At 41.9% G+C, this 24100-nt stretch overlaps 1 protein-coding gene across 22 annotated transcripts in view; it reads right to left on the bottom strand.

Moving 5' to 3' along the window:
* Positions 1–24100, bottom strand: part of rims2a (regulating synaptic membrane exocytosis 2a) — a 168236-nt gene that overhangs the window by 22898 nt on the left and 121238 nt on the right. For 7 of the 22 annotated variants that reach the window (XM_076889867.1, XM_076889869.1, XM_076889870.1 and 4 more), the window contains 2 exons: positions 21732–21898; positions 14023–14267 (listed from right to left, as the gene is read on the bottom strand). The exons of 7 other annotated variants lie outside the window; for them this stretch is intronic. In XM_076889867.1, the coding sequence (XP_076745982.1) occupies positions 14023–14267; positions 21732–21898 (412 nt within the window). Of the gene's footprint in view, positions 1–14022; positions 14268–20942; positions 21171–21731; positions 21899–24100 lie in introns of all 22 variants that reach the window. 8 more of the 22 variants (XM_076889864.1, XM_076889865.1, XM_076889866.1 and 5 more) reach the window with 3 other exon arrangements.

Genomic DNA, 24100 nt, shown 5'->3' with positions numbered 1-24100 from the left:
GATGAAATGCCGAAACGGCCTATGAGATTTTGCATTGAGTTAAATTCCATTTACATTATTGAATCTGTTGCGCAACACCTGTGATTAAATGAGTTTTGTAAATATATTTGATTAACTTTGGATAATATTTATTAGCTTTAACGCTGATATACTTTGATGGGACCCATGAGAATGTCTTTCTATAATAGTATTTAGAATGACATTCATTATAAGAGATGATGGTTTATTGATTGTTGTATGAAACGTGGCATTGATTACTTGACTTTGTTATTTATGGATTTATGTATTTATTTTGTCACAGCAGTAGAATGCTGTTTCATTTTCTTCTGTGAATGATAATTTCTGTTTTTTGACCTTGTTTAGGTCAGGTTTTTTTTTTGTTCTCCCGCGATCAGCCCTGATCAGCGCGAGATGGCGAGCCACCCGACCACCGCTACGTTGCGGTAGGAATTGTGAACCTATGGACTGAATCACAAATTGTTGACAATGACCTATCACAGGTCCATGGAACTAAACTAAATCACATACTGGACTACACCTCATCCCACCTCCTTTTGGAACCTACTAAGCTGTTTTGTATTGCCAACATTATTTTTGTTTGTGATATATATGCATATGTTTTTATTTCTTTTGTACATCCGTCTATACACTTCTCATAACAAACATAATATATATATATTTGAGCTCTACTTTTGTTTCCTGTGTTTTATTCACACCCTTAGGCTCCATAGTCGAATCTTATTCTGATAGCTCATTGTCTATGAGGCTGCAGTCAGGCGCCCTGGTCCTTTAACCGCGTTACACATATGTTAAGGTATGTGTAACTACTTTTCGGATTGATTTCTTTATCTTAGTCCTCATTCTGATTGGTATTTGGTCTGTATTTTTAAATCTTAGACATAATGAAGGATTTTACAACAATAACCCTTGCTTGAGTGTGGGGATCATTGATAAATTGTTTACAGACTTCATGGATAGATTTATACTGAAAAAGGGACATGATACTATTTTTAGAAAAAAAATCCCGCAACATATCCAACTATAGTCATTAGTATGCCATATGCTTATGACTTTTGGGGACGTTTCTAACACAAATACACTCCGCTTTAACCTAAATGGGGACATTCAATGGGAAACTTTCGTTAGGCAACTGGTTAATACAATGAACTCTGATTATTAAACATCTGCATATATTAAGATATGTGTAATGATTTGGGGGATGGATTGCTTTATCTTAGTCCTCATTCTGATTGGTATTTGTTCCATATTTTCAAATCTTAGACATAATGAAGGATTTTACAACAATAACCCTTGCTTGAGTGTGGGGATCATTGATAAATTGTTTACAGACTTCATGGATAGATTTATACTGAAAAAGGGACATGATACTATTTTTTAAAAATATACAAAGCATATCCAACTATAGTCATCAGAATGCCATATACTTATGAATTTTGGGGATGTTTCTAACACAAATACACTCCTCTTTAACCTAAATGGGGACATTCAATGGGAAACTTTCCTTAGGGAACTGGTAAATACAACGAACTCATTACACATACCTCAACATATGCATATGTTGAGGTATGTGTAATGATTTGGGGGATGGATTACTTTATCTTAATCCTCCTTCTGATTGGTATTTGTTCCATATTTTCATATCTTTGAGATAATGAAGGATTTTACAACATAACTCTTGAGTGTGGTGATCACTGATAAATTGTTCTCGAACTTCCTGTATGGAGTTATACTGAAAAAAGGACATGACACTATTTTTAAAAAACAATACAAAAACATATCCGACTATAGTCATAGGTATGCCATATACTTATGAATTTTGGGGATGTTTCTAACACAAATACACTCCTCTTTAACCTAAATGGGGACATTCAATGGGAAACTTTCCTTAGGGAACTGGTAAATACAATGAACTCTGATTATTAAACACACGCATATATTAAGGTATTTGTTCTGTATTTTTAAATCTTAGACATAATGAAGGGGTTTTTTTTTTTTAACATAACCCTTACTTGAGTGTGGGGATCATTGATAAATTGTTCTCGAACTTCATGCATGGAGTTATACTGAAAAAGGGACATGACACTATTTTTAAAAATACAATAACTGGTAAATAACTGGAACTGGTAAATACAATGAACTCTGATTATTAAACATATGCATATGTTGAGGTATGTGTAATGATGTGGGGGATGGATTGCTTTATCTTAAACCTCATTCTGATTGGTATTTGTTCCATATTTTCAAATCTTAGACATAATGAAGGATTTTACAACATAGCCCTTACTTGAGTGTGGGAATCATTGATAAATTGTTCTCTGACTTCATGGATAGGTTTATACAGAAAATAGGGACATGATATCAAAAAAAAAAAACAAAACTATATCCAACTATAGTCACTAGTATGCCATATTCTTATGACTTTTGGGGACGTTTCTAACACAAATACACTCCACTTTAACCTAAATGGGGACATTCAAAATCCTGCAGTTTATTTATGTTTCTTTGTTTCAGAATAATAATTAAATAAATTAAACAAATAGCATAATATTCCTCTTTATAAAGCTTATTTATTTTTTCCGTTTCATTAGCCTCTCTTAATTAACAAGATAATCCTCATTGTTAGCTTGCACATGAAAAACTTAAGGATGCTAATAAACATCCTTTATTATTTTAGAATCATAAAAGCATAAAAAAAATTAAATCCCCTAAAATATTGAAAGTTTGGTTCATTCAAACATCCCTTGATGTTTAATCCAAGACGGCTCTGAATGTGTAACTTATATGTGGCTAGCTTTTTCGGGCTAATTAGCTCAAGTCTTTTTTTCCCCAAATCATCAAGGGCACATCTAGCAAACCAGTATTAGCAGTTATTACTAAATAACTTTCTTACATTCAAACAGAAAATGCTGAAACTTGTCAGCAGAACCCTTAAGATATAGGTATAAAAAACTAAAAAAGTTTTAATCACTTTTCATACCTTTAAAGCTGCTCTACATGCTGCTGCTTGCACACACCTCTATGGCTGCGATCAAGGCCTATGGTGACATAGAGGTCTTACCTCACCTCCCCTATCTTTAGGCTGTCCCTGCTCTGTCCCTCTTCACTCTCACACACACACGAACTCCAGACCTGCATTCATCTCTTTCCTCTGAGCCCCCCCACCCGACAGACATACAAAACTCTAAACATCGCCCTTTGACTTACTGCCCCACCCCCACTTGCACATAAACTCTTTCCCGAAAGCACTCTGATTGTATGACACTAGTGTTCATTGTATTATGTTGTACATAGGACTTTTGTTTTGTTTTTATCTTTAAGGTTTTCACTGTACACTGTAGACCGTGGGAGCATTACAATTTAAAATTCCTGTGTATCATCTGTACATGTGGGTTTTCACAATAAAGCTGACTTTGAACTTGACTTGAGCTCTGCACATATCTCTAAGGCCCAGTCAACCATGCTACAGAAGCTAATCTTTCCCACTTGTATCCAGGATATAATTTTTTTTCTGTCATGATCCATATGTAATGACCATTGTCTTACACAGTTTTTGATCAGCTCTTAAAGAAACTTTGGTGAGAATTAAGTCTTATGCCATATGCTTGTGACTTTTTATGCTTTTTAGGCAGTATTTTACATACTGCCTAAAAGGTATTAACATTGAAATTTAAATTTAGCTCAGCTGTTTCACCAAATTTTGGATCCCTGCACCATCCAACAGAAATTCAAGAAACATCTTAAATATTTTGCAATAAAAGTATCAAGAATTTAGAGTAATTTATGTCAAGCTGCAGTTCAGAAAGCAAATATGAACCTAAAGTGCTCCATTATTTCATGCATCTGCTTCACATCATGCCAAATAATTCTTTAAAAAATATTAAAACTATTTATATCATAATTACGTGAAATATGACTCTTTTGTATTTTCTAGTGTCTTCTTTACCCTTTGAAAATATAATCTACTAAATAGTCTACTGATTTCTATTATTTAGTCAAGAGAACAAATGTTTGTTTATATAAAACCATTCATACAGAAGAATGTTGAATAAGATTTTCAAAAAAGATCAGTATATTAAAAGAAATCTTACACTATAATAATATAAGGGTTAGGGAGAGGTAATACACACACAAAAAAATCCAAGATATGTCACTTTTGGGGACAGTTGAAATTCTTGCAATTTCACACACTTCCACTAGGGGCAACAGAGTTATACACAGATTGCAAAAATTTTTGGGGGCAATGTCATACACATACACAAAAAATCTAAAAAATGTCACTTTTGGGGACAGGTGAGATTTTTGGATTAAAATATGTTTTAGAGCATGCTGAACGTTGTTAGAGGTAAATCTAATTGGGGACAGTGGTTTTGGTCCCCAAAGGTAGAGGTGTCCCCAATTGACTGGTGTGTGAGCTGACAGAAGTCCCCAATTTTGACACAAGCAAACTCACACACACACACACACACACACACACACACACACACACACACACACACACACACACACACACACACAAAGAGCATATACTTCTCTTAGCTGATATCTGTGCACTCTTAAACTGTTTTTCAGACATTAACTTTAGACAATCTCAGCAGTCAAGGGTCAGGATTATGTCCATAGTTGTTCTTTTGCATATGAAATAGTCCCCTTCACATGTGTTTGTGTTACCATTAATACTCTGTATTGGTTGAAGTAGCTGCCTGGAAGGAGTGTGCAGCAGGCAGGCCACAGGATGCCCAGTTGCTAGCAATGAATAAACCAGACAGGTATTAGCTGTTCACACATCAATAGCTGGCAGCTTGGGAACTGGCAGGTTAAAGACCAGCTTGTGTGTGATCCAGCTGTGCAGGAGGTTGGCCATGTTCCCTTCTGCTAGTTAGGTCTTAGAAAAGTTCAGGACTGTTGCGTAAGTGTGAAAACAACTTTAGCACATAAGTGGACGTCAGTTCCAGCACCAGGAAGTGTGACAGTGTAATATTATGGTAAATGGCCTGTATTTGTATAGCGCTTTTACTTAGTCCCTATGGACCCCAAAGTGCTTTACACTACATTCAGTCATCCACACATTCACACACTGGTGATGGCAAGTTACATTGTAGCCACAGCTGCCCTGGGATGCACTGACAGAGGCGTGGCTGCCAGACACTGGCACCACCGGGCCCTCTGACCACCACCAGTAGGCAACGGGTGAAATGTCTTGCCCAAGGACACAACAACCGAGACTGTTGGAGCCGGGGCTCGAACCGAACCGATTACAAGACGAACTGCCAACTCTTGAGCCACGATCTCATAATATAATGAGAAAACGCATTAGGGTTTCATCTTAATCAACTATACAACCATCACCCGTTTACACTACACACTGTAAAACGTGTATAACACACTGTAACAGACTTAAGACCCATCCAATTACGAAGCAAATCACTGGGTAGCTGACATTTAAGTCACTAGTGGCTGCTCTGTTTGTGTATTGTAGGTAAATGTCTTCTGTATTTCCATTCAGTCAGGTTGGTAAACAGCTGCATTAGAAGTCACTTCAAATGCCTCAGAGATAAGATCAATTTAATTCAATACCTGCTTGCTTTGCATCAGTTATAAGTTGCTAAGTTTCACTGACGTTTTATGATCTCCGATGGCCACGTCAATGCATGCCTTTTACTTTGTGTACGCTAGTTGGGGGATAATATAATTAAAGTGTGAGTTTAAGTATCATCCCAAGTGAGACAGAACACAAAGGGACTTCATTAAAGAATTCATAACAACAATTTTTTCAGGGTAATTTACACTGTAGGGACTTGGCAGCTGGGATTTATTTGTTATGGACATCATGTAATGAAGATATAAAACTGACATCTGGTGCATACAACAACCAGCCATGAGAAATCCGTACTGTCAATTGCAGAGGGTAAACCTTAACAACTTCCAGACCAACTTCAGTACTAACTGCAGAAGCACTATAATGGACACCCATGAACGCTGTGCCTGTAAATGTTGGTGGCGTAAAGCTTTAGGGCTACTCGGGTAAGCCTGACTGAATAAGCGCAGACTTCACAGATGGACGACCGTGTTCAGTCATTAGATGAAAACTGTCAATTACATAATGCTGCCTCTTGCTCAGTTAAAGCACTAGTAAACTGAATCTGCTGAACAACTTTTAACAACAGGATGTTTCATCATCATCCATTGCCATTTCTGAGTCATGTGTGGAAATGAGGGTTTTATTTTTATTGTCTGCTGCATGTCGATTACTGGACCTACTGCTGACCATCATGACTCATTCTTGCAGCTGATTCATGAAACAAATCTGAAACTTTCAAAAGCCTCATCCTACCTAAAGTAGATCAGCAGTTATTTAGGTCAATGCAAAGATGACTTGTCTGAGTGCCTGGACTGATTAACAACCATGAAGCCGCTTTTGAATTGTTGAAATCGAGAATGATGGAGGACACGCAGGGGAAAAAGAACAGCTAGAAGAGATGGTAGAGGGAATAATAAAGGAGGTTAGAGAAAGATGGGTAGAAAACACAATAATGATAGAGATATAATAAGATCAAGAAGATCTGAAAGACTAGGTGAGGCAGAAAGAGGGTTGGGGCTGTACCTGTGCTGCTGTGTTCCATTCATGCATCACTCTGAGAGCAGTGTGTCTGCGCCGGCCCCCTAGGAGATTAATTAGCAGCCTCAGCTAGCAGAGGAGCTGCTGAGATAGGCACCCAGCTTAACACCGAAGATAAATTACCTTGGCTGAAAGCTCAAAGTTCAGCTATTTCACCACATACAAAAACAGACTGAGGATTTTGGAGGTCCAAAACTGCGTCAGTACCTGGTGTAATAGGAGGGAGAAAGGGGGGCAGCCATCGCTTTCTTTCTATACTGTATACATTCGGCTATAGGTTCACTCAAAGATTAGTACTCAAAGCAAAGTTTTGAATCTTTTACTGACCAGACTCAAGCCGCTGAATATTTCAACTCTTCATGGATGAAATATCTCCATATAAATCTTCATTAGTCAGTTACCCAGCTATGCGACTGCAGAATCAGGTGCACTATCAACATTAAATCTGAGGTCACCAAAATAATTCAGTTTCTAGGAGCAAAAATAGGACGGTTACATGACAAGATGTTTACAGATAACTTTTAGAGCATCAAAAGAAATGTCTTAGGGAGAAACATTATAAAATAACTATAAAAAAAAGAACAGACACTTCAATTTATCTCCAGATTTTTAAAAAGAGAAGGTCAAATCTGGTCAGGTTTCTTTCAGGGTCGTAAGAAAAAATAAATAAATTGCTGGAACACTCCAGGCTGCATTCAGGGGAACAGGAAACTAGATGTTACTGACAACGTATCATATAACATACTTAAATCCCTCCCACTGATTCCACATATTCCTTATTTCTATATCACTGCAGGCTACCTCGGCCACTGTTGCCTTTTTTGTTTGACTGATCATCATCTCAGCCTTAATACTTAGAGGCCGGTGGTGAGTCACAAAGATCGCTGTGCAACTGCATGTGAAACATAATGAGGACAGGTGGGGGTGGGGAGACACAAGAGAAATTTATTATCAGGTAAAACGCTACCAGCCATGCTACAAAAATGGTTTCAGGGGCTTAATGAGTATGAAGTGTTTTATAAAGCCATTACCTCACATCAGCTAAAGTTGTAAACAACTGGAACAAAATTTGTTTTTTTATTTAAAGTGGATTCACAACACCATAAGGCTGAAAACAATATTTAAAATTAAAATATTAACAAACAGAAAAAGGAAGGAATGAAAAAGCATCCCACCTGCAGATCAGCAGCACAGATAGCAATTACACTGAAATTACAGGCTGCCCTCTTGAGAGGCGAGTTGGAAGGAAAGTTTATGAAGAAATACACATGTGGTGAAAGTATGTAGATGGATTTCCAATAAGCTTGCAACATTAGACTGTTTAACTATCTGCTTTTTTTTATCTGCATGGAAGCTGCTTTACTGAGGTGTTTAGGAAATAAACGGCATCTCTGTCAAGCTTAAAACATAATGCACATACACTCAACAAAAATATAAACGCAACACCTTTGTTACTGCTCCCATTCCCCATGGGATGGACGTAGAGACCTAAAATTCATTCCAGATACACAATATAACCATCCCTCCCAAACAGTGGTCACAAATCAGTCCAAATGTGTGGTAGTGGGCACATCTGCTATATTGAGATAATCCATCCCACCTCACAGGTGTGCCACATCAGGATGCTGATCTGACATCATGAGTAGTGCACAGGTGTACCTCAGACTGCCCACAACAAAAGGCCACCCTGGAATGTGCAGTTTTGTCTCACAGCAAAATGCCACAGATGCCACAGCAATGAGGGAGCGTGCAATTGGCATGCTGACAGCAGGAATGTCAACCAGATCTGTCGCCCGTGCATTGAATGTTCATTTCTCAACCATAAGCCGTCTCCACAGGCGTTTCAGAGAATATGGCAGCACATCCAACCGGCCTCACAACCGCAGACCTCGTGTAACCACACCAGCCCAGGACCTCCACATCCAGCAGGTTCACCTCCAAGAATGTCCCAGTTCTTGCATGGCCAGCATACTCACCAGACATGTCACCCATTGAGCATGTTCGGGATGTGCTTGACCGGCGTATACGACAGCGTGTACCAGTTCCCACGAATATCCAACAACCTCGCACAGCCATTGAAGTGGAGTGGACCAACATTCCACAGGCCACAATTGACAATCTGATAGACTCCATGTGACGATGTGTTGCACTGCATGAGGCAAATGGTGGTCACACCAGATACTGACCGGTTCTGGGTCCCCAGACCCCCAATAGCGCAAAAAAATGCACATTCCAGGGTGGCCTTTTGTTGTGGGCAGTCTGAGGTACACCTGTGCACTACTCATGATGTCAGATCAGCATCCTGATGTGGCACACCTGTGAGGTGGGATGGATTATCTCAATATAGCAGATGTGCCCACTACCACACATTTGGACTGATTTGTGACCACTGTTTGGGAGGGATGGTTATATTGTGTATCTGGAATGAATTTTAGGTCTCTACGTCCATCCCATGGGGAATGGGAGCAGTAACAAAGGTGTTGCGTTTATATTTTTGTTGAGTGTAGAAGAAAGGATCCATCCATCCATCCATTTTCATCCGCTTTGTCCGGGGCCGGGTCGTGGGGGCAGCAGCCTAAGCAAAGAGGCCCAGACCTCCCTCTCCCCAGCCACCTCCTCCAGCTTATCCGGGGGAATACCAAGGCGTTCCCAGGCCAGCCGAGAGATATAATCTCTCCAGCGTGTCCTGGGTCTGCCCCGGGGCCTCCTCCCGGTGGGACATGCCTGGAACACCTCACCCAGGAGGCGCCCAGGGGGCATCCTTGTCAGATGCCCGAACCACCACAGCTGGCTCCTTTCGATGTGGAGCAGCAGCTGCTCTACTCTGAGCCCCTCCCGGATGGCCGAACTTCTCACCCTATCTCTAAGGGAGAGGCCAGCCACCCTTCGGAGGAAGCTCATTTCTGCCGCTTGTATCCGCGATCTCGTTCTTTCGGTCACTACCCACAGCTCGTGGCCATAGGTGAGGGTAGGGACGTAGATCGACCGGTAAATTGAGAGCTTCGCTTTTACACTCAGCTCCCTCTTCACCACGACGGACCGGTGCAGCGTCCGCATTACTGCAGCTGCAGCCCCAATCCGTCTGTCGATCTCCGGCTCCCTTCTCCCATCACTCGCGAACAAGACCCCGAGATACTTGAACTCCTCCACTTGGGGCAGGAACTCATCCCCGACCCGGAGTGGGCACTCCACCCTTTTCCGGCTGAGAACCATGGCCTCAGATTTGGAGGTGCTGATCCTCATTCCCGCTGCTTCACACTCGGCTGCGAACCGCTCCAGTGCGAGCTGGAGGCCCTCACCCGATGAAGCCAACAGAACCACATCATCTGCAAAAATCAGAGATGAGATTCTGAGGCCACCAAAGCGAAAGCCCTCCGCCACTTGGCTGCGCCTAGAAATCCTGTCCATAAAAATTATGAACAGAACCGGAGACAAAGGGCAGCCCTGGCGGAGCCCATCACCCACCGGGAACGAGTCCGACTTATTGCCGGCAATGCGAACCAAGCTCTTGCAACGGTTGTATAGGGATCGAATGGCCCGTAGCAATGGGCCAGACACCCCATATTCCCGCAACACCTCCCACAGGACACCCCGAGGGACACGGTCGAATGCCTTCTCCAAGTCCACAAAACACATGTAGACTGGTTGGGCAAACTCCCATGCACCCTCAAGTATCCTGGAGAGGATAAAGAGCTGGTCCAGTGTTCCGCGACCAGGACGAAAACCGCATTGTTCCTCCTGTATCCGAGGTTCGACTAACGGACGAACTCTCCTTTCCAGCACCCTGGCATAGACTTTCCCAGGGAGGCTGAGGAGTGTGATCCCCCTGTAGTTGGAACACACCCTCCGGTCCCCTTTCTTGAAGATGGGGACCACCACCCCGGTCTGCCAGTCCACAGGTACTGCCCCTGATCTCCACGCAACATTGCAGAGGCGTGTCAACCAGGACAGCCCTACAACGTCCAGAGCCTTCAGGAACTCGGGGCGGACCTCATCAACACCAGGGGCTCTGCCACCAAGGAGTTGTTTAACTGCCTCAGTGACCTCGCCCCCGGAAATTGGCGGGTCATTCCCCTCATCCCCAGACTCTGCTTCCTCCTCGGAAGACGTGTCAGTGGGATTAAGGAGGTCCTCGAAGTATTCCTTCCACCGCCTGACAATTTTCTCAGTCGACGTCAGCAGCGCTCCGCCAGCACTATACACAGTGCAGGTAGAGCACCGCTTTCCCCTCCTGAGACGTCTGACGGTTTGCCAGAATCTCTTCGAGGCAGCCCGAAAGTCTTTTTCCATGGCCTCTCCGAACTCCTCCCACACCCGAGTTTTTGCTTCAGCCACTGCCCGAGCCGCATTCCGCTTGGCCTGTCGATACCTGTCGGCTGCCTCCGGAGTCCCACAGGCTAACCAAGCCCGATAGGACTCCTTCTTCAGCCTGGTGGCTCCCTTCACCTCTGGTGTCCACCATTTGGTTCGGGGATTACCACCACGGCAGGCACCAACCACCTTGCGGCCGCAGCTCAATGCAGCAGCTTCGGCAATGGAGACGCTGAACATGGTCCATTCGGACTCAATGTCCCCAGGCTCCCTCGGATAGAAGAAAGGATAAAAAAATAAATTAACATAATAAGTCAAGTTGATGATGTAAACTATCAAATAAACTCAACAATTCGCTGTTGCTTAGTAACAACATAGTATAACAAGAGCGAAAACCTCTGCCACTCTCCGGATAGTGTTTACTTGTAAGGGAATGATACTGTATTTTCTATATATTCATTTTTGTTAGCCTGTCCTGTCCAAGGTAGTTGGGATAGGCTCCAGCCCCCCGTGACCCTGACAAGGATAAGCCGTAGAGAAAGGATGGATATATTCATTTAGTCTTCTGCGTGTGGTAAAAAAAAAATCAGATAAGGGTACCGTGACAGATGTTTAGGTTGATTGCACAAACATTACGTAGGTTGAAATTTACTGATTTGTAAGTAACTGAACATGAATATCTTGAGCTTAATATTCAATATTATACTATAGTATATATAAAAACAGGCAGCTCGTTTTATTTCTCTCAACAATACGTTCTTTGATGATATAAAACATTTTTTAACCAATAGATCATTGAGTGGAGCTTGAAGACCTTGGTGGATGTGAGTCAAATTAGAATGACTTGTTAACGAGACCCCACTTTACACGTTTTATCAGAATTCATTCAAAACTTTTCGAGCTATCCTGCTTAACGACGCACACAAATACTGCCAGAAACATAACTTCATTGCAGGAGGTAATTATTTCTTCTTAACATCTAATTAACTAGTGATTAAAAAGCATTTCTTGATGCATTACTGAACCTGAGCCTGAATTAGAATCAGCTTAACTGGCCAAGCATGCAAGGACTGTGACTGTTTTCAGAATGAACACAAAGAAAAAGAGAAATAAACTCATAAAATTGACTCCCATGTGTCCACTGTTTGCTTTGTACTGCTCACTCAGTTCCTGTTACAACCCCGAGAACTAAGAAAGTAAATTTCCATCACTTCAGGTAGCATATTTATGCAGCAGTTAGCAGTTGTTGGTCTAAGCATATTAAAGCACTCCTACTTCCTGTAAAGTGTACCATCTTGCACTGTGGACCGAGAGAATGACGACTGAGAGCCAGAGCTGCCAAATTTGTACACACTACTCATGGCGGTCACCTGGGAGCACATCCATTCCACCTGACTAACCAGTGTTTGTCAAAGCCAGAGTCGTGCTGCTTGGCTGATCTACCCATCCCCCATTGGCACTGCACACACAACCCCCCCCCCCAAAAAAACAAAAAACAAAAAGAAAAATCAGCCATGCTTTTGAATGCACCTTTGAAACGGGCAAAGAGCCTCCCAGCACAGCGCACAACAAAGTAGGACACAAGGCAACTTAGCAGTGTACGTGCTGGTGCAGAAACAAATACAGATACTGAAAGGGAGATGCATGCACACTCTTACTAACTCCCTCTGATGCACTTAAAAGCAATGAGTAAAATATTGATAGCCCAAGGAGGTCCGGGCTGCTCAGTATGTGCTCTGTACGCACTAGGAAAGAAAGTATGTTCATGTGTCTGCTAAAATGAGTATCTTCAAAATCTGTATCCATATAAAAGTCAGAATAAATGCCATTTGTTTCTACTGGTCTCAAAATTGAACTTCAGAGGGTTCATCTTATTCAGCAACAAAAACCTTCTTCATTGTCAAAAACATTTGCATCTCCTAGCTATTATACGATAAAAATCGTATAATAGCTGCAAAGACGGGCTAATTGTCATATTGATGTGATTAACAGTTAGTACCGTTATTAACCCGCAGAGATAAGGCAGCAGCCCATGTGCCAGTTAAATCACGAGCCAGGGAGGGGTGGGGGACAGCACAACGCCACGTGAGCGTACCATCTCTCCACTTTCTCGCTCGTCCCTCCTCATCATACACATGCATTCACCCCCCTGCTGTGGTATTGGAGAAAGCGCTAATGGACAGAAGTGATTACTGGCCACCTTAAGGTTGAATAGGCGAGATGAATAGATACGGTCACAGCCTCGCAGGGGGAGTGGACGAATTGCCTGACCTTCGCATGAAAAGACCAGACTCCAATCTGTCATCCACAAACTTCGCTGCACACCACCTGCTAGGCTGTTTTTTCACACTGTGTGGCACCAGGTAATGAGCAATTTTGAAAAGAAAGCAAGATGGAAAAAAAACCAAACCCAAAAAACAGAACACCTTGCTAAGTGTAGAATAGCGAAAGCCCCTTTTCCACAGCAGAAAAATACACATTACTACTTTCAGCTACAACACACCCTTTCTTGTTCATATCTCGCACGTGCACGTGGTCTCACATGTTCTCACGTGCACCCGGAAACAAATACAACTGCAGATGGCAATAGTAAAAAAAAAAATCACAGTCAAAAGAGCATCAAACGAAAAAAATGTGACAAATATTGAAAATTGTGTTTTAGTTGTGTTTGGAAGGATCAAATCCAGTTTCCCAGAATGAAAACATGAAAACACAAATTTGCACATCATAAGCACAACAAATGAGCAGCTTTGGGCTCGGAAAGGACAACTCAAACTGAGTAAAATATCAAAGAAAAGAATAAAGGGAGGTAAGCAAAAAGGGGAGAGAGGAGTTGAATTCACTGTTACCTAGAGAAAAGAGAAAACATTGTTAACAGTATTTTCTTCAGCTCAAAGCCCTTGCACTAAAAAAAAAAAAGAAATCTGAGGGGAAACTGGAAATAGAAGAATTAGTACTTGGTATCAAGAACAGAGCGAGACGAAGCAAAGTCAACACAGAGACAACGAGAGGCCACGGGACAGATGCAACACTGAACACTGGGAGCACGCTGGCTGTGTGACTGGATGCCCTACCTGTTTGGCTGAGTTGAGAGGTACTCCGGCTCTTGCGCGACATGCCAACCATGGCCTGCATTTTGGCACCAATGCTGGAGCGCCTCTTCTTGTCGTCAGTGCCTACCGTGCCAACCGCCGTGTCCGACTGACTGCCGTCCGTCTTCTCCAGGTTACACATGTCGCCACTGATGCTTGTGCTCTTGGTCATGTTCATCCCACCCGATGAGCCCATCTGCCTGTTTTTCATTTTGGATGCAAAGTCACTGTCAGCCACCACCATAGATGGGGGGGAGGGAAGGGGACAGGTGAAGACAGAGAAGAGAGGACAGGGCAGAGAAGGGGAGAGAGGAAGCCAGTGGAGGGGGATGTGAATGGAGAGATGATGGAGGAGGAAACAGAAGGAGAGGATGGAAGAGGAGAGGAGAGGGATAGTAGATGACAAGGTGTGGGGTGAAAAGGAGAAAAGGACAGAGTTCAGGTACAGGAGTTCATGACTTACAGTATAGATGAGGTTAACACTGATGTAGTGTATATTCTAAAGCCTTTTCATGCAGTGAAAGACCAACCATAGCCTACTCTCCAGCTCTGTAAATGGGTTTGTAAAAGTTTTGAAGCCGTTTGGGAAATCGGGAGTAACATAGAGTTAATACTCTGCATTTTATCTGTTAGGTTATTTCGTTTTTTGATTTAAGATGTCTAAAGACACTAATCAACTAAGACTCTGGTATTATTCTGAGTATTAATTTAATAATCAAAGTATTAATTTATTAAATGAAAAGTTCACGGACATCCACAAGTAGGTAAGAGTTGTGATCAAGCGCTCAAAGCTGCACACAGAAAAGTTGCCTGTCATCAGCATTATTCTCCAGCTCCTGCAGTTTGAAAGGAAATAGGCCAGTGTTCAAATGAGGGTCCTATTTTAGCCCTGCCAGTAAAATTATCTTTAAGAGACAAATTACATTCTGTATCATAGGCTCTGAATTCTTAATGGGATAAGTTACGTGTAGCACCCTCATTAATTTAAGTGTCTGACCTCCATCATGTAACTGTGTTGCAAAGACCACTCATAGAAAGATGTGCTGGGTAAAACGGGAAGGTTTAATACATTTTGACGGCTGATTCCATCAATTAATTCAATCGTACTCCAAATTTCACATATATCAGACACTCTGCTGTATTTGATAAACGCTGGAGTTTATGTCTGATATGGTTGCGACATCTCATTATCCTGCGTATGAACACAGTGGTGCTTTTAGTTTAGACAATCAGCCGTGCCTAAACATCAGCAGTCGACCAGGCCTTCGTCTGTCTCACGCACATTCTCATGCAGTTAGCTCATAAACAACATATGGAACCGTCATGAATGTGTGAGCACGTAGTAATGGCTGCTCATGTCACTCCTTGCTATGCTGGCGTGGATAGTATACACTGGCACATGCGTATCCTGTTTTGGCGGTCTGCACTTCATATTTTGTTTTTCAGCTGCTGTTGGTGAAATAAATCAGGTGTGCTGTTAAAGAGCACCTCGTACCCCAGCCAGCAGTAGCAAACCTTTTGTTTATACCAGTTCTAGCACCAGTGGCTTCTGTTAAGTATCAGCCTGTGCTTCAACACATAAATATTGAATGCTTATTGGGAGATTAGCGCCTTTGATCGGTTATTGCAGCCCAGAGGCTTTGAAGACGACTCCAAGCGCTCGGCCGGCACCACGGGCCCGTGTGCTACAGGTGACATTCTAAAATATGCTCTTTCACCATCTCATTTCATCTGCTCCTCACACGGCGATCGCGCCGCTTCTTTCATTACATCAGCACAGCAGCGAGGTCAGGGGGGATCGTGGCCTCTAACAATGATTGCCAGCTGAGGTTAAAATGCATGAGCGCAGAGCTTTCAATTAGAAATTTATGTTCTGTAAAATATTTAGCGACACAAAATAGGAAATGAGATGAAATGTATTCTTCTGATGGAATAAATGTCTCGTCTAATTCCCTACTTGTCTAATAGAACACACAGTGCCTGTCACCACGTTTATATCAAAGGCAAACTTTAATCCTTCTCTAGGAGGATGGCCAATAATAATATTTAATCTAAAGTGATGAACACTGCCGGTACGTGGACACATTCTACCCATTATCGGAACAGATGAATTATACCCAAACCACTAAGGGTCTATGATGGTTTGTTCCCTAAAGGGTGAACTTGCAACTGGATTGAATAAACATTTGGCTCTAACTGAATTGACGGCGCTTTTATTTTTCGTTTGTTTGTTTTTTTGTCAAAATGCACAAACATCTGCTCTTAATGGACACACTGTTCTAAAGTAAATCATAGTCTCACGATTCTTCATACTCTCATAAACTGGTGTAAAAGGACACCTTACTTTGATTGTCCTCAATAAAAACAAGTGCATAAAATCTCTCGCACCTCCTCTCATTACAGTTTCGCCACTCTCTGAACAGGTCTTGGCACTCAATCCAGGGTTGCTGTGTAAATATGCCTACTTGGAAAACTGGGTCTCTCCAGGGATTTCTGATTTTCAACCTCAGCTCAAAGAACACAGAGCTCCTCATCATGCAGATTGCTCACCATGCATTTTCATCTAGGCCAACATGTTCCCAAAGCATAACCCAACCCCAAAATACCTTCGAAATCTTTGGTGTTGCAAAAATGTAGACAGGTTTTGCTACACAAAGCTGTCTTTAATAGGCCAATCTCCATACTGTATCATGTATTGATCATTTTTAGAAACCGATGGTAAACATTTAAATAAAGTCTTCTAAAAGGAAATGAGTCAATAGATATTAAGCAACTTTGGGGTGAAATATACATTTTATTTATTTAGTCTCACTAACAACAAGGAAGGAGCAGCTGTTATTAAAGGTGAATCATAAATGATGTATGGAAAAGTGCAGGTACCATGGCAACCGTGCCCCAAATCAGAGCATTAGCATGCGTTCATGCCTGTCAAATTTCTTTTGTGTTTTTTTTTTGCAGAGGTTGCAGTGAGCAGAATGGAAGTGATTCATTAAAGTCTGGATCTCATATTTATCTTAAGCTGTAACTTGGATACGACAGTCTCATTCAGAGCAGAGATTTTCGCTTCTGTCTTCAAAGGACTAAAAACACACACGGCTATCATGATGCTCGTATGCCAAGCCTGTTTAATGTGTAGCAGATGTGTATTTACACTGTGACCTCAATACATAGGAGATGACTCATAAATAGATGTAGCTGGTGGCCATGTTTCTGCTAAATCACACTGCTTTACTACTTTCACACACACAGATAAGGAGAGCAGCGAATGCATCTTTTGTAACTTGAAGCACATCGCGTGTCACTTGCTGACTCCTCAAATCATCTCGATACATGTGATTGACTGTTTTCAGTATTCTGACTTCAAATCTGGAGGCTCTCATAGAAAAGCTTTTTTACCTATAGATATTCTCTGCTTGATTACGGTTCAAGTTCTGAGATTTGTGGCTTCAATGCCCAGTGGCACAATTGACTATGCAGTGGCATGAATAACAGATATGCTAAATGTTCTATCTCATACATGCTCTATCTCACAGATCCTAAGATTATTAGCATGCAGCAATTTTGTTTTTTCTATTGTGTGCAGCTGCAAAAATCATGACTCAGTGAGCAAACCTGAATGAACAAAACGACGCGGAGTGTTTGATTTTTTATCTCTCAAAAAGCAGAATATTGCATTACTCACAACTAGGTGGAATATCAGTTTATACTGTAGCTGTCATGAAGGAACAAGGGTTGATCACACAGATGAGAGTTGCCAGCATTTTTTAAAGTAGGACCAAATGAGCTCACTTTCAGTCAAGATGAAACACGTTGCAACTGCAGCATTGTAGCTTAAATCAAATCTCTGGGACGCGTGTGCTCAAGTCGGCTTTTTTCAAATCTCATTTGTACGTTTCCGGTGAATTCACTGAAAGTGATTACCCCGTGGTCATCAGTATGAGGTTTGTGATGTGACACATAAAAACAGGGAAATATCGAGGAGTAGCTGGAGACAAGGAGGAGGTCTGAGTCGACAAGTTGCACGTGCAAAACATGACTGCAGGGGAGCAAGTGAAGAACACGGACTGATAAAATACTGATGCAGCATCCCAACACATCACAGCACATACAATAAAGCGATATACACAGCAACTTCAGAGCAAACCGATGGATGAGTGGGCAAAGCGTTAGGACTTCCTAATCTTCTGTTTGCACTGTATAATCCACGATCCACTGTGTAAGTACAATTTACTTACACTTCAGTGGATCTGCTCCTGTTTCTGCATGTGCATTTAGCCTCCTACGCGCATGTGCAGAGTGCACCTTCTCAATCAGACGGTGCACACTAGTGTAGAGTTAATCACGCGTGAGAGGGTGTAGCTTTTATCTTAATGTGTTTTCTGTTAAGACCGAGGGGCAGAACTAATATTGGTGAGAAGCGCTTGCTTGGATCCTGCTGTGAATGTGATTTGATGGTAAAGACATCTTATCAGGAGTGCAAGCTAAGCTTCTTTCTGTTGGCCTTCCAAATAAATTTTGCTCTTGAATTTGCTCTTGACACAATTTTCAGACCTGCTAGTCCAGCACAGTGCAAAAATGAAACCACAGTCTCTTGTGGTTTACCAGGAAATAGTGTCATGTTAAATATAGTCTTAACATGTTAGAAGCCAAGCTTCTAATATGCCAAGACAAGAAGCCAAGGCTCACTAAACATTTAGACATGAAGGTCCACTCAGAAAAACAACAGCTTTTATGATGTGTAGTAAAATATCAACAGTTCACCTAACCTCTGATTTAAATAAGTCTTCGACTTTATATTTACTGTACATCTCTATGCACACTTTGTGTGAATGTGACTATTATTATTATTATTATTATCATCATCACTTGTATGTACAGTTATACGTTTAATACAGGGAGGCACTTTGTTGAACCTCTTAGCAAATCAAAAATTGATGTTTACGAGGGTCTTGCAGTACACCTTGTGGTAATGCTGGATTTACAGTACTGCATTAAATTTGTGCCATAACCTGGTGCTCACTTTCTCATAAATGTCTCATAAATATTGATCAGCAAAAGGCTGATACCTATGTGAAACATAAGGCAACAGGCTGTGATTGTATCTAGCACACTAATAATCCTAATAGTATTTTTCCATAGTAAACATGCAGTTTTTCTTGTTTTCATTGCTCTTTTTCATTGGTTCGAAGGTCTTCTCTACTTCCTGCATGTCGATAAAAGTAACTGTTGTTTAAAAGCATGAAACATGAAGAGCTCAGTTTTCCTCGTGGTGTCAGAGCATTGCAGGCATATGGTAAAAGCAAGCTCTGATTAAGTGCAGTACTATAAATTCAGGATAAAGGTTATTCTTTAGATAGTAACTGTAGAGTTCAGATTATCTGATGTGTGAACAGACTGCATGGACACCAACTGTTTTCATGTCACTGCAATTATACACTGCTCAAAAACGTTAAAAGGAACACTTTAAAAATACATTCGATCCCAATGGGATGTGTGCATGACTCACAACACTGGAGCGTGCACTTATTGAGATGACCACTGCTGTCCTGGGAGATCTCCCCCAAAATCTGGACCAGAGTATTACTCAGCTCGTCGACAATCTAAGGTGCAACTTGGCAGCTTGGACTGAGTAAAACATAATGTCCCAGAGGTGCTCTGTTGGATGTAGGTCAGTTGAGCATGGAGGCCAGTCAGTAGTATCAATTTCTTCATCCTCCATGAACAGTGTGCTTACTCTAATTACATGAGGCCGGGCATTGTTGTGCACCAGGAGGACCCACTGCACCAGTATAAGTTCTGACAATGTGTCCAAGAATTGCATCCTGATACCTAACGGCCGTCAGGGTGTGTGAGGCCTGTGGGTCCCTCCATGGATTATGCCTCCTCAGACCATCAAGGACCCACCACCAAATTGGTCATGCTGAACGATGTTACCCTTCCACGTCTGTCACATGGGCTCAGAATGAACCTGCTCTCATCTCTGAAAAGCACAGGGCACCAGAGGTGGAGCTGCTGATTCTGGTATTCTATGGCAAATGCCAATCAGGCTCCAGTGCTGAACAGTGAGCACAGAGGCCACTTGAGGACGTCGGGCCCTCAGGTCACCCTCATCATGTCTGTTTTTGATTGTTTGGTCAGAGACGTTCACACCAGCGGTCTCCTGGAAGTCATTTTGTAGGTCTGGCAGCACACATCCTGTTCCTACGTGCACAAAAGAGCAGATACCAGTCCTGCTGATGGGATAAGGACCTTCTACGGCCCTGTCCAGCTCTCTTAGAGTAAGTGGCTGTCTCCTGGAATCTCCTCCATGCTCTTGAGACTGTGCTGGGAGACACAAAAATCCTTCTGGCTATGTCACACATTGATGTGCCATCCTAGGGGAGTTGGACTATCTGTGCAAGCTCTGTAGGGTCCAGGTACCACCTCATGCTACCAGTAGTGACACTGACCCTTGCCAAATGCAAAACTATTGAAAAAACAGTCAGAAAAGATGAGGGAAAAACATCATTGGTCTTTACCTGGAAAACCATTCCTGTTTTTGAGGTTATGCACCTCTAATGCACCTGTTGATGATTTCAATACCATCATAGAAAAAGTTTAACACCAACCCACAAGTTGAACTGACTTGATGCTCTGATTAAAAAGTGTTCCTTTATCTTTTTTAAGCAGTGTAAAATATTAATGCTACTCTACCTTAGTATTGTTAAAGGTCAACAGAGCCACAGTTACACCATCATCAAGGTAAAGAGAGGAGGGTAGTCACCACACTCTGTCTTGCACGTCCTCATATAAATGTGCAAAAGACAGTCGTCCACTGGGATCTACAGCGGGATCTATACTACTGTTAGTAGTTTTCTTCATCATTGTTAGTCTACAGTTTGAAGCTGCTACACATGTGTTACCTGAGGTCAGTCTCTGAGATACTCCTTTGGTGCAAGTCCTCTTCTTTCTCCATCAAATCCTTCTGATGCTCTTCGCCTGCGTCTACCTTTCCCTCCCACTCCTTCCCCCCTCTCTGCACCCTTCCTTCTTTACTAGCCCCTCTGCCTTTTTCTCCTGCCTCCTCTTCCTCCCTCACTTCTCCTAACTGCTCATCCCCCTCCCGAGAATGGCTCCTCGATCGCAACTGGCTGAAGATGGAAACAGAGGCACAAAGAGCAGCACATGCAAAGCCAAAAGAAACAGAAAAAACAGAAAAAAACAAACAAAGCGTGAACAATGTCAACAACAAAAGAGAGACGAACACAGAGATGCAACGCAGCCATGATCAAAAGCAGACTGATTCTAAATCACAGAAGAACTAACGTAGACTTAAAGCAAAGCACCATGCAGAGGAGTTTGTTTTTGCTTTGATATGAGACGACACCCAAAGAGTAGAAATATGTTTAATGTTTCAGTGACTACTGCCAGATATGGACAAACTTCCCCCACAGCGTGAAGGAACAGAGTTCAACCACTTGGCTCCAGATTCTCTAAAATGGAGCCAAACTTGAACTCATCACAGGGAGAAAATGACACGCAGCGCTACAGGAGGGGCATTTTCTCCTCGGGTAACCATGTGCAAACAGTTTCAAATTTGAAAACGTCTGGACATGGTAATGAATATGGGTTTCACCGCTGAGGGGGGCGGGGTTTGTCCATTCCAGCTTGATGGTAATTTAAAGAGCGACACAAAGTTTGCATCAGCCTACCGGATCTTGCGGTTTCCTTGCGGCCTTTCTGACTGGACAGACATGTAGCTCGTGCTGCTGAACCGAGAGGCACTACTGGTTCTCGACACAGCGGACACGTCGCTTACATCACTGTCCGACGACTTGGCTGACAAGTTGTCGGAGCCCCGTGGATCTCTGCCTGAACGCTGCAAAGAGGGCAAAGAATAAGACATAAAGTATGGTGACATCAGATATCACAAGTTTGGGGTTTTTTGAGCACTCAACAATTTTAACAAGTACAAAATGTTGTTGCTAAAATAGTCCCAATGAAAACTTCAACAAGTTACCAAAGGGTAGAGATTTCTAAAATGACTTCTACGTCTTTGCCTTGTAAGGGAAAACTATTTGATCAAGACAAGCAGTATTTCAGAAATAAGCTGTTGAATGTAAATAAAAAAGAAGAAATATGCACACTATTTTTACGTTAGGCATATTAGGTGAGCGACTTTAAAGGTCAGTATTTTAATTATGTAGTGGGAAAACATTGGGCTTGCAGTTAAATACCGCAGGGGTTCATGGTTTGAGATTTGGTCTTGCCAGGTTCAGAGACTAGGAAAAGTTATAAATGACATCCACAATTTCAGCTTGACTTTCATTTTTGTGTACAAAAGGCTGGAATGGCACACGAAAGCATGTCTTCGTTTCATTCAGCTTCTGATCAGCATCCATTGTTTGTGTGTGTGTTGCAGGTTTTCACAGGCTTGTCTTGTTGATTTTAATTGACTTTTTACATTTGAGCTAATTTATGCTTTGGATCTATCTAGCATGGATATATTAGATGGTAAATGGACTGCTACTTAAATTGTGCTTTTCTAATCTAACTGAGCACCTAAAGCATTTGTTACTTGTCACCGGTAGTGTCGTGGATGAGAGAGGGAGGACCCAAACGCTGGACTCACAGGCAGGTAGGTGAAGGTGGATGTTTATTGCCGAAGGAGCGAGCAAACAGTACAGAGGGAGGAGATGGCTGGCTGGCTGGCTGACTGAATGAATGAATGAATGAATGAATGAATGAATGAATGAATGGCCAAAGGACTGACTGACTGAACATACAGACGACATAGACATCAGACGTACATCATCAATGACCCGACACTGAATGGGTAGAACAGAGGGCTTAAATACACAGACTGGTGATAATGATGATAATAAGGGACCGGTGAGTACACAGCTGAACATAATGAACTAATGATAATGGGAAGAGGACTGAACATAATACACACAGACCAAGGCTAAGACAATAAAACAGGAAGTGGAACAGGCAGTAGATAAACAGTGAATGTGAACTGAAAACACTGGGTCACCGACCCAGGAACCCTGACATTACTATAGTTCTCATTCTCCCAGTCAGTGCTTTTTGTGCAAGATCTTGTCTAATATTTGCACACTTACTCACACTCTTTATAAACAAACATGATGCGTGTTTTAGAGTAACAAGTAAAATGAATTCTGGAAACTAGATTTTTGAATTGGGAACTAGGGCCAAAAAATAAAACTGTTGCAAAAGTGACAAAACTGCAGATTCTTCAATGGCCCCTTTGAAGATGTCACACAAGCAAGCTCCTATGTTAAAATGCCCAGTTTCACAGCAGAAATAAACCTAACATTGGTCCAGGCCGGGCGTCGACAATCTTCAACATCAAAAGAGCCATTTTAGCTCCTCCCAACAAACTACGAGAGAAAAAGTGCAGCACACGTGTGTAACGTGGATTAACATGTTTATTTTCTATGAGTTTCTAACTTGAATATGTCAAGCTCTGCCTGCTCTTGCATTACTGTGTTCGATTAACAATGCAGACAAAGAAATAATGCGCACATTTGTGATTACACTTGTGATAAAGTTTACAAGAAGCTGTTGATCAATCACAGTCCATACAGTGTTGCTGCCAGAGACCAAAGATGGAACATTCATCAGCAACTGTTCAATAAACTAAATTTTTTGGACATTGTTTTGAAAGATATTTGCAGGCACTTAAGTTAAGCTAGCAAACATTGGAAATATTAGAAAGTCCAATTGTTCTTGATTGCATCACAGCACACCTGGGAACCTCGCTCTGCGCCGTTGGTTTCCTTTTTGCACGCTCTTTTCTTTTTCAACAACTACCCAGTTTAAAGCTATGCCTAGCAGTGTGACAGATTTGTGTGATAACAATTGGTTGTAGGTGCAATATGGCTTGCCAACAGCCTATCCATGAAATATGTAATCCAGTTTTGCTGATTGGCTAGTATTACTGGAAGGCTTTTTTGTGTGTTACATAGAATTGTTCATAACAGGTGTTTATGTCTGTGTGATGTACCTTCCTAACCAAGCTTGTTAGCATTAGCTGACAACTTAGGACTCCAAAGAG

Source organism: Maylandia zebra, linkage group LG11 (genome assembly GCF_041146795.1).
Source record: "Maylandia zebra isolate NMK-2024a linkage group LG11, Mzebra_GT3a, whole genome shotgun sequence".
Classification (NCBI taxonomy): domain Eukaryota; kingdom Metazoa; phylum Chordata; class Actinopteri; order Cichliformes; family Cichlidae; genus Maylandia; species Maylandia zebra.
The sequence above is the reverse complement of the archived record's forward strand: the minus strand, read 5'-3'. Positions and strand labels throughout refer to the sequence as shown.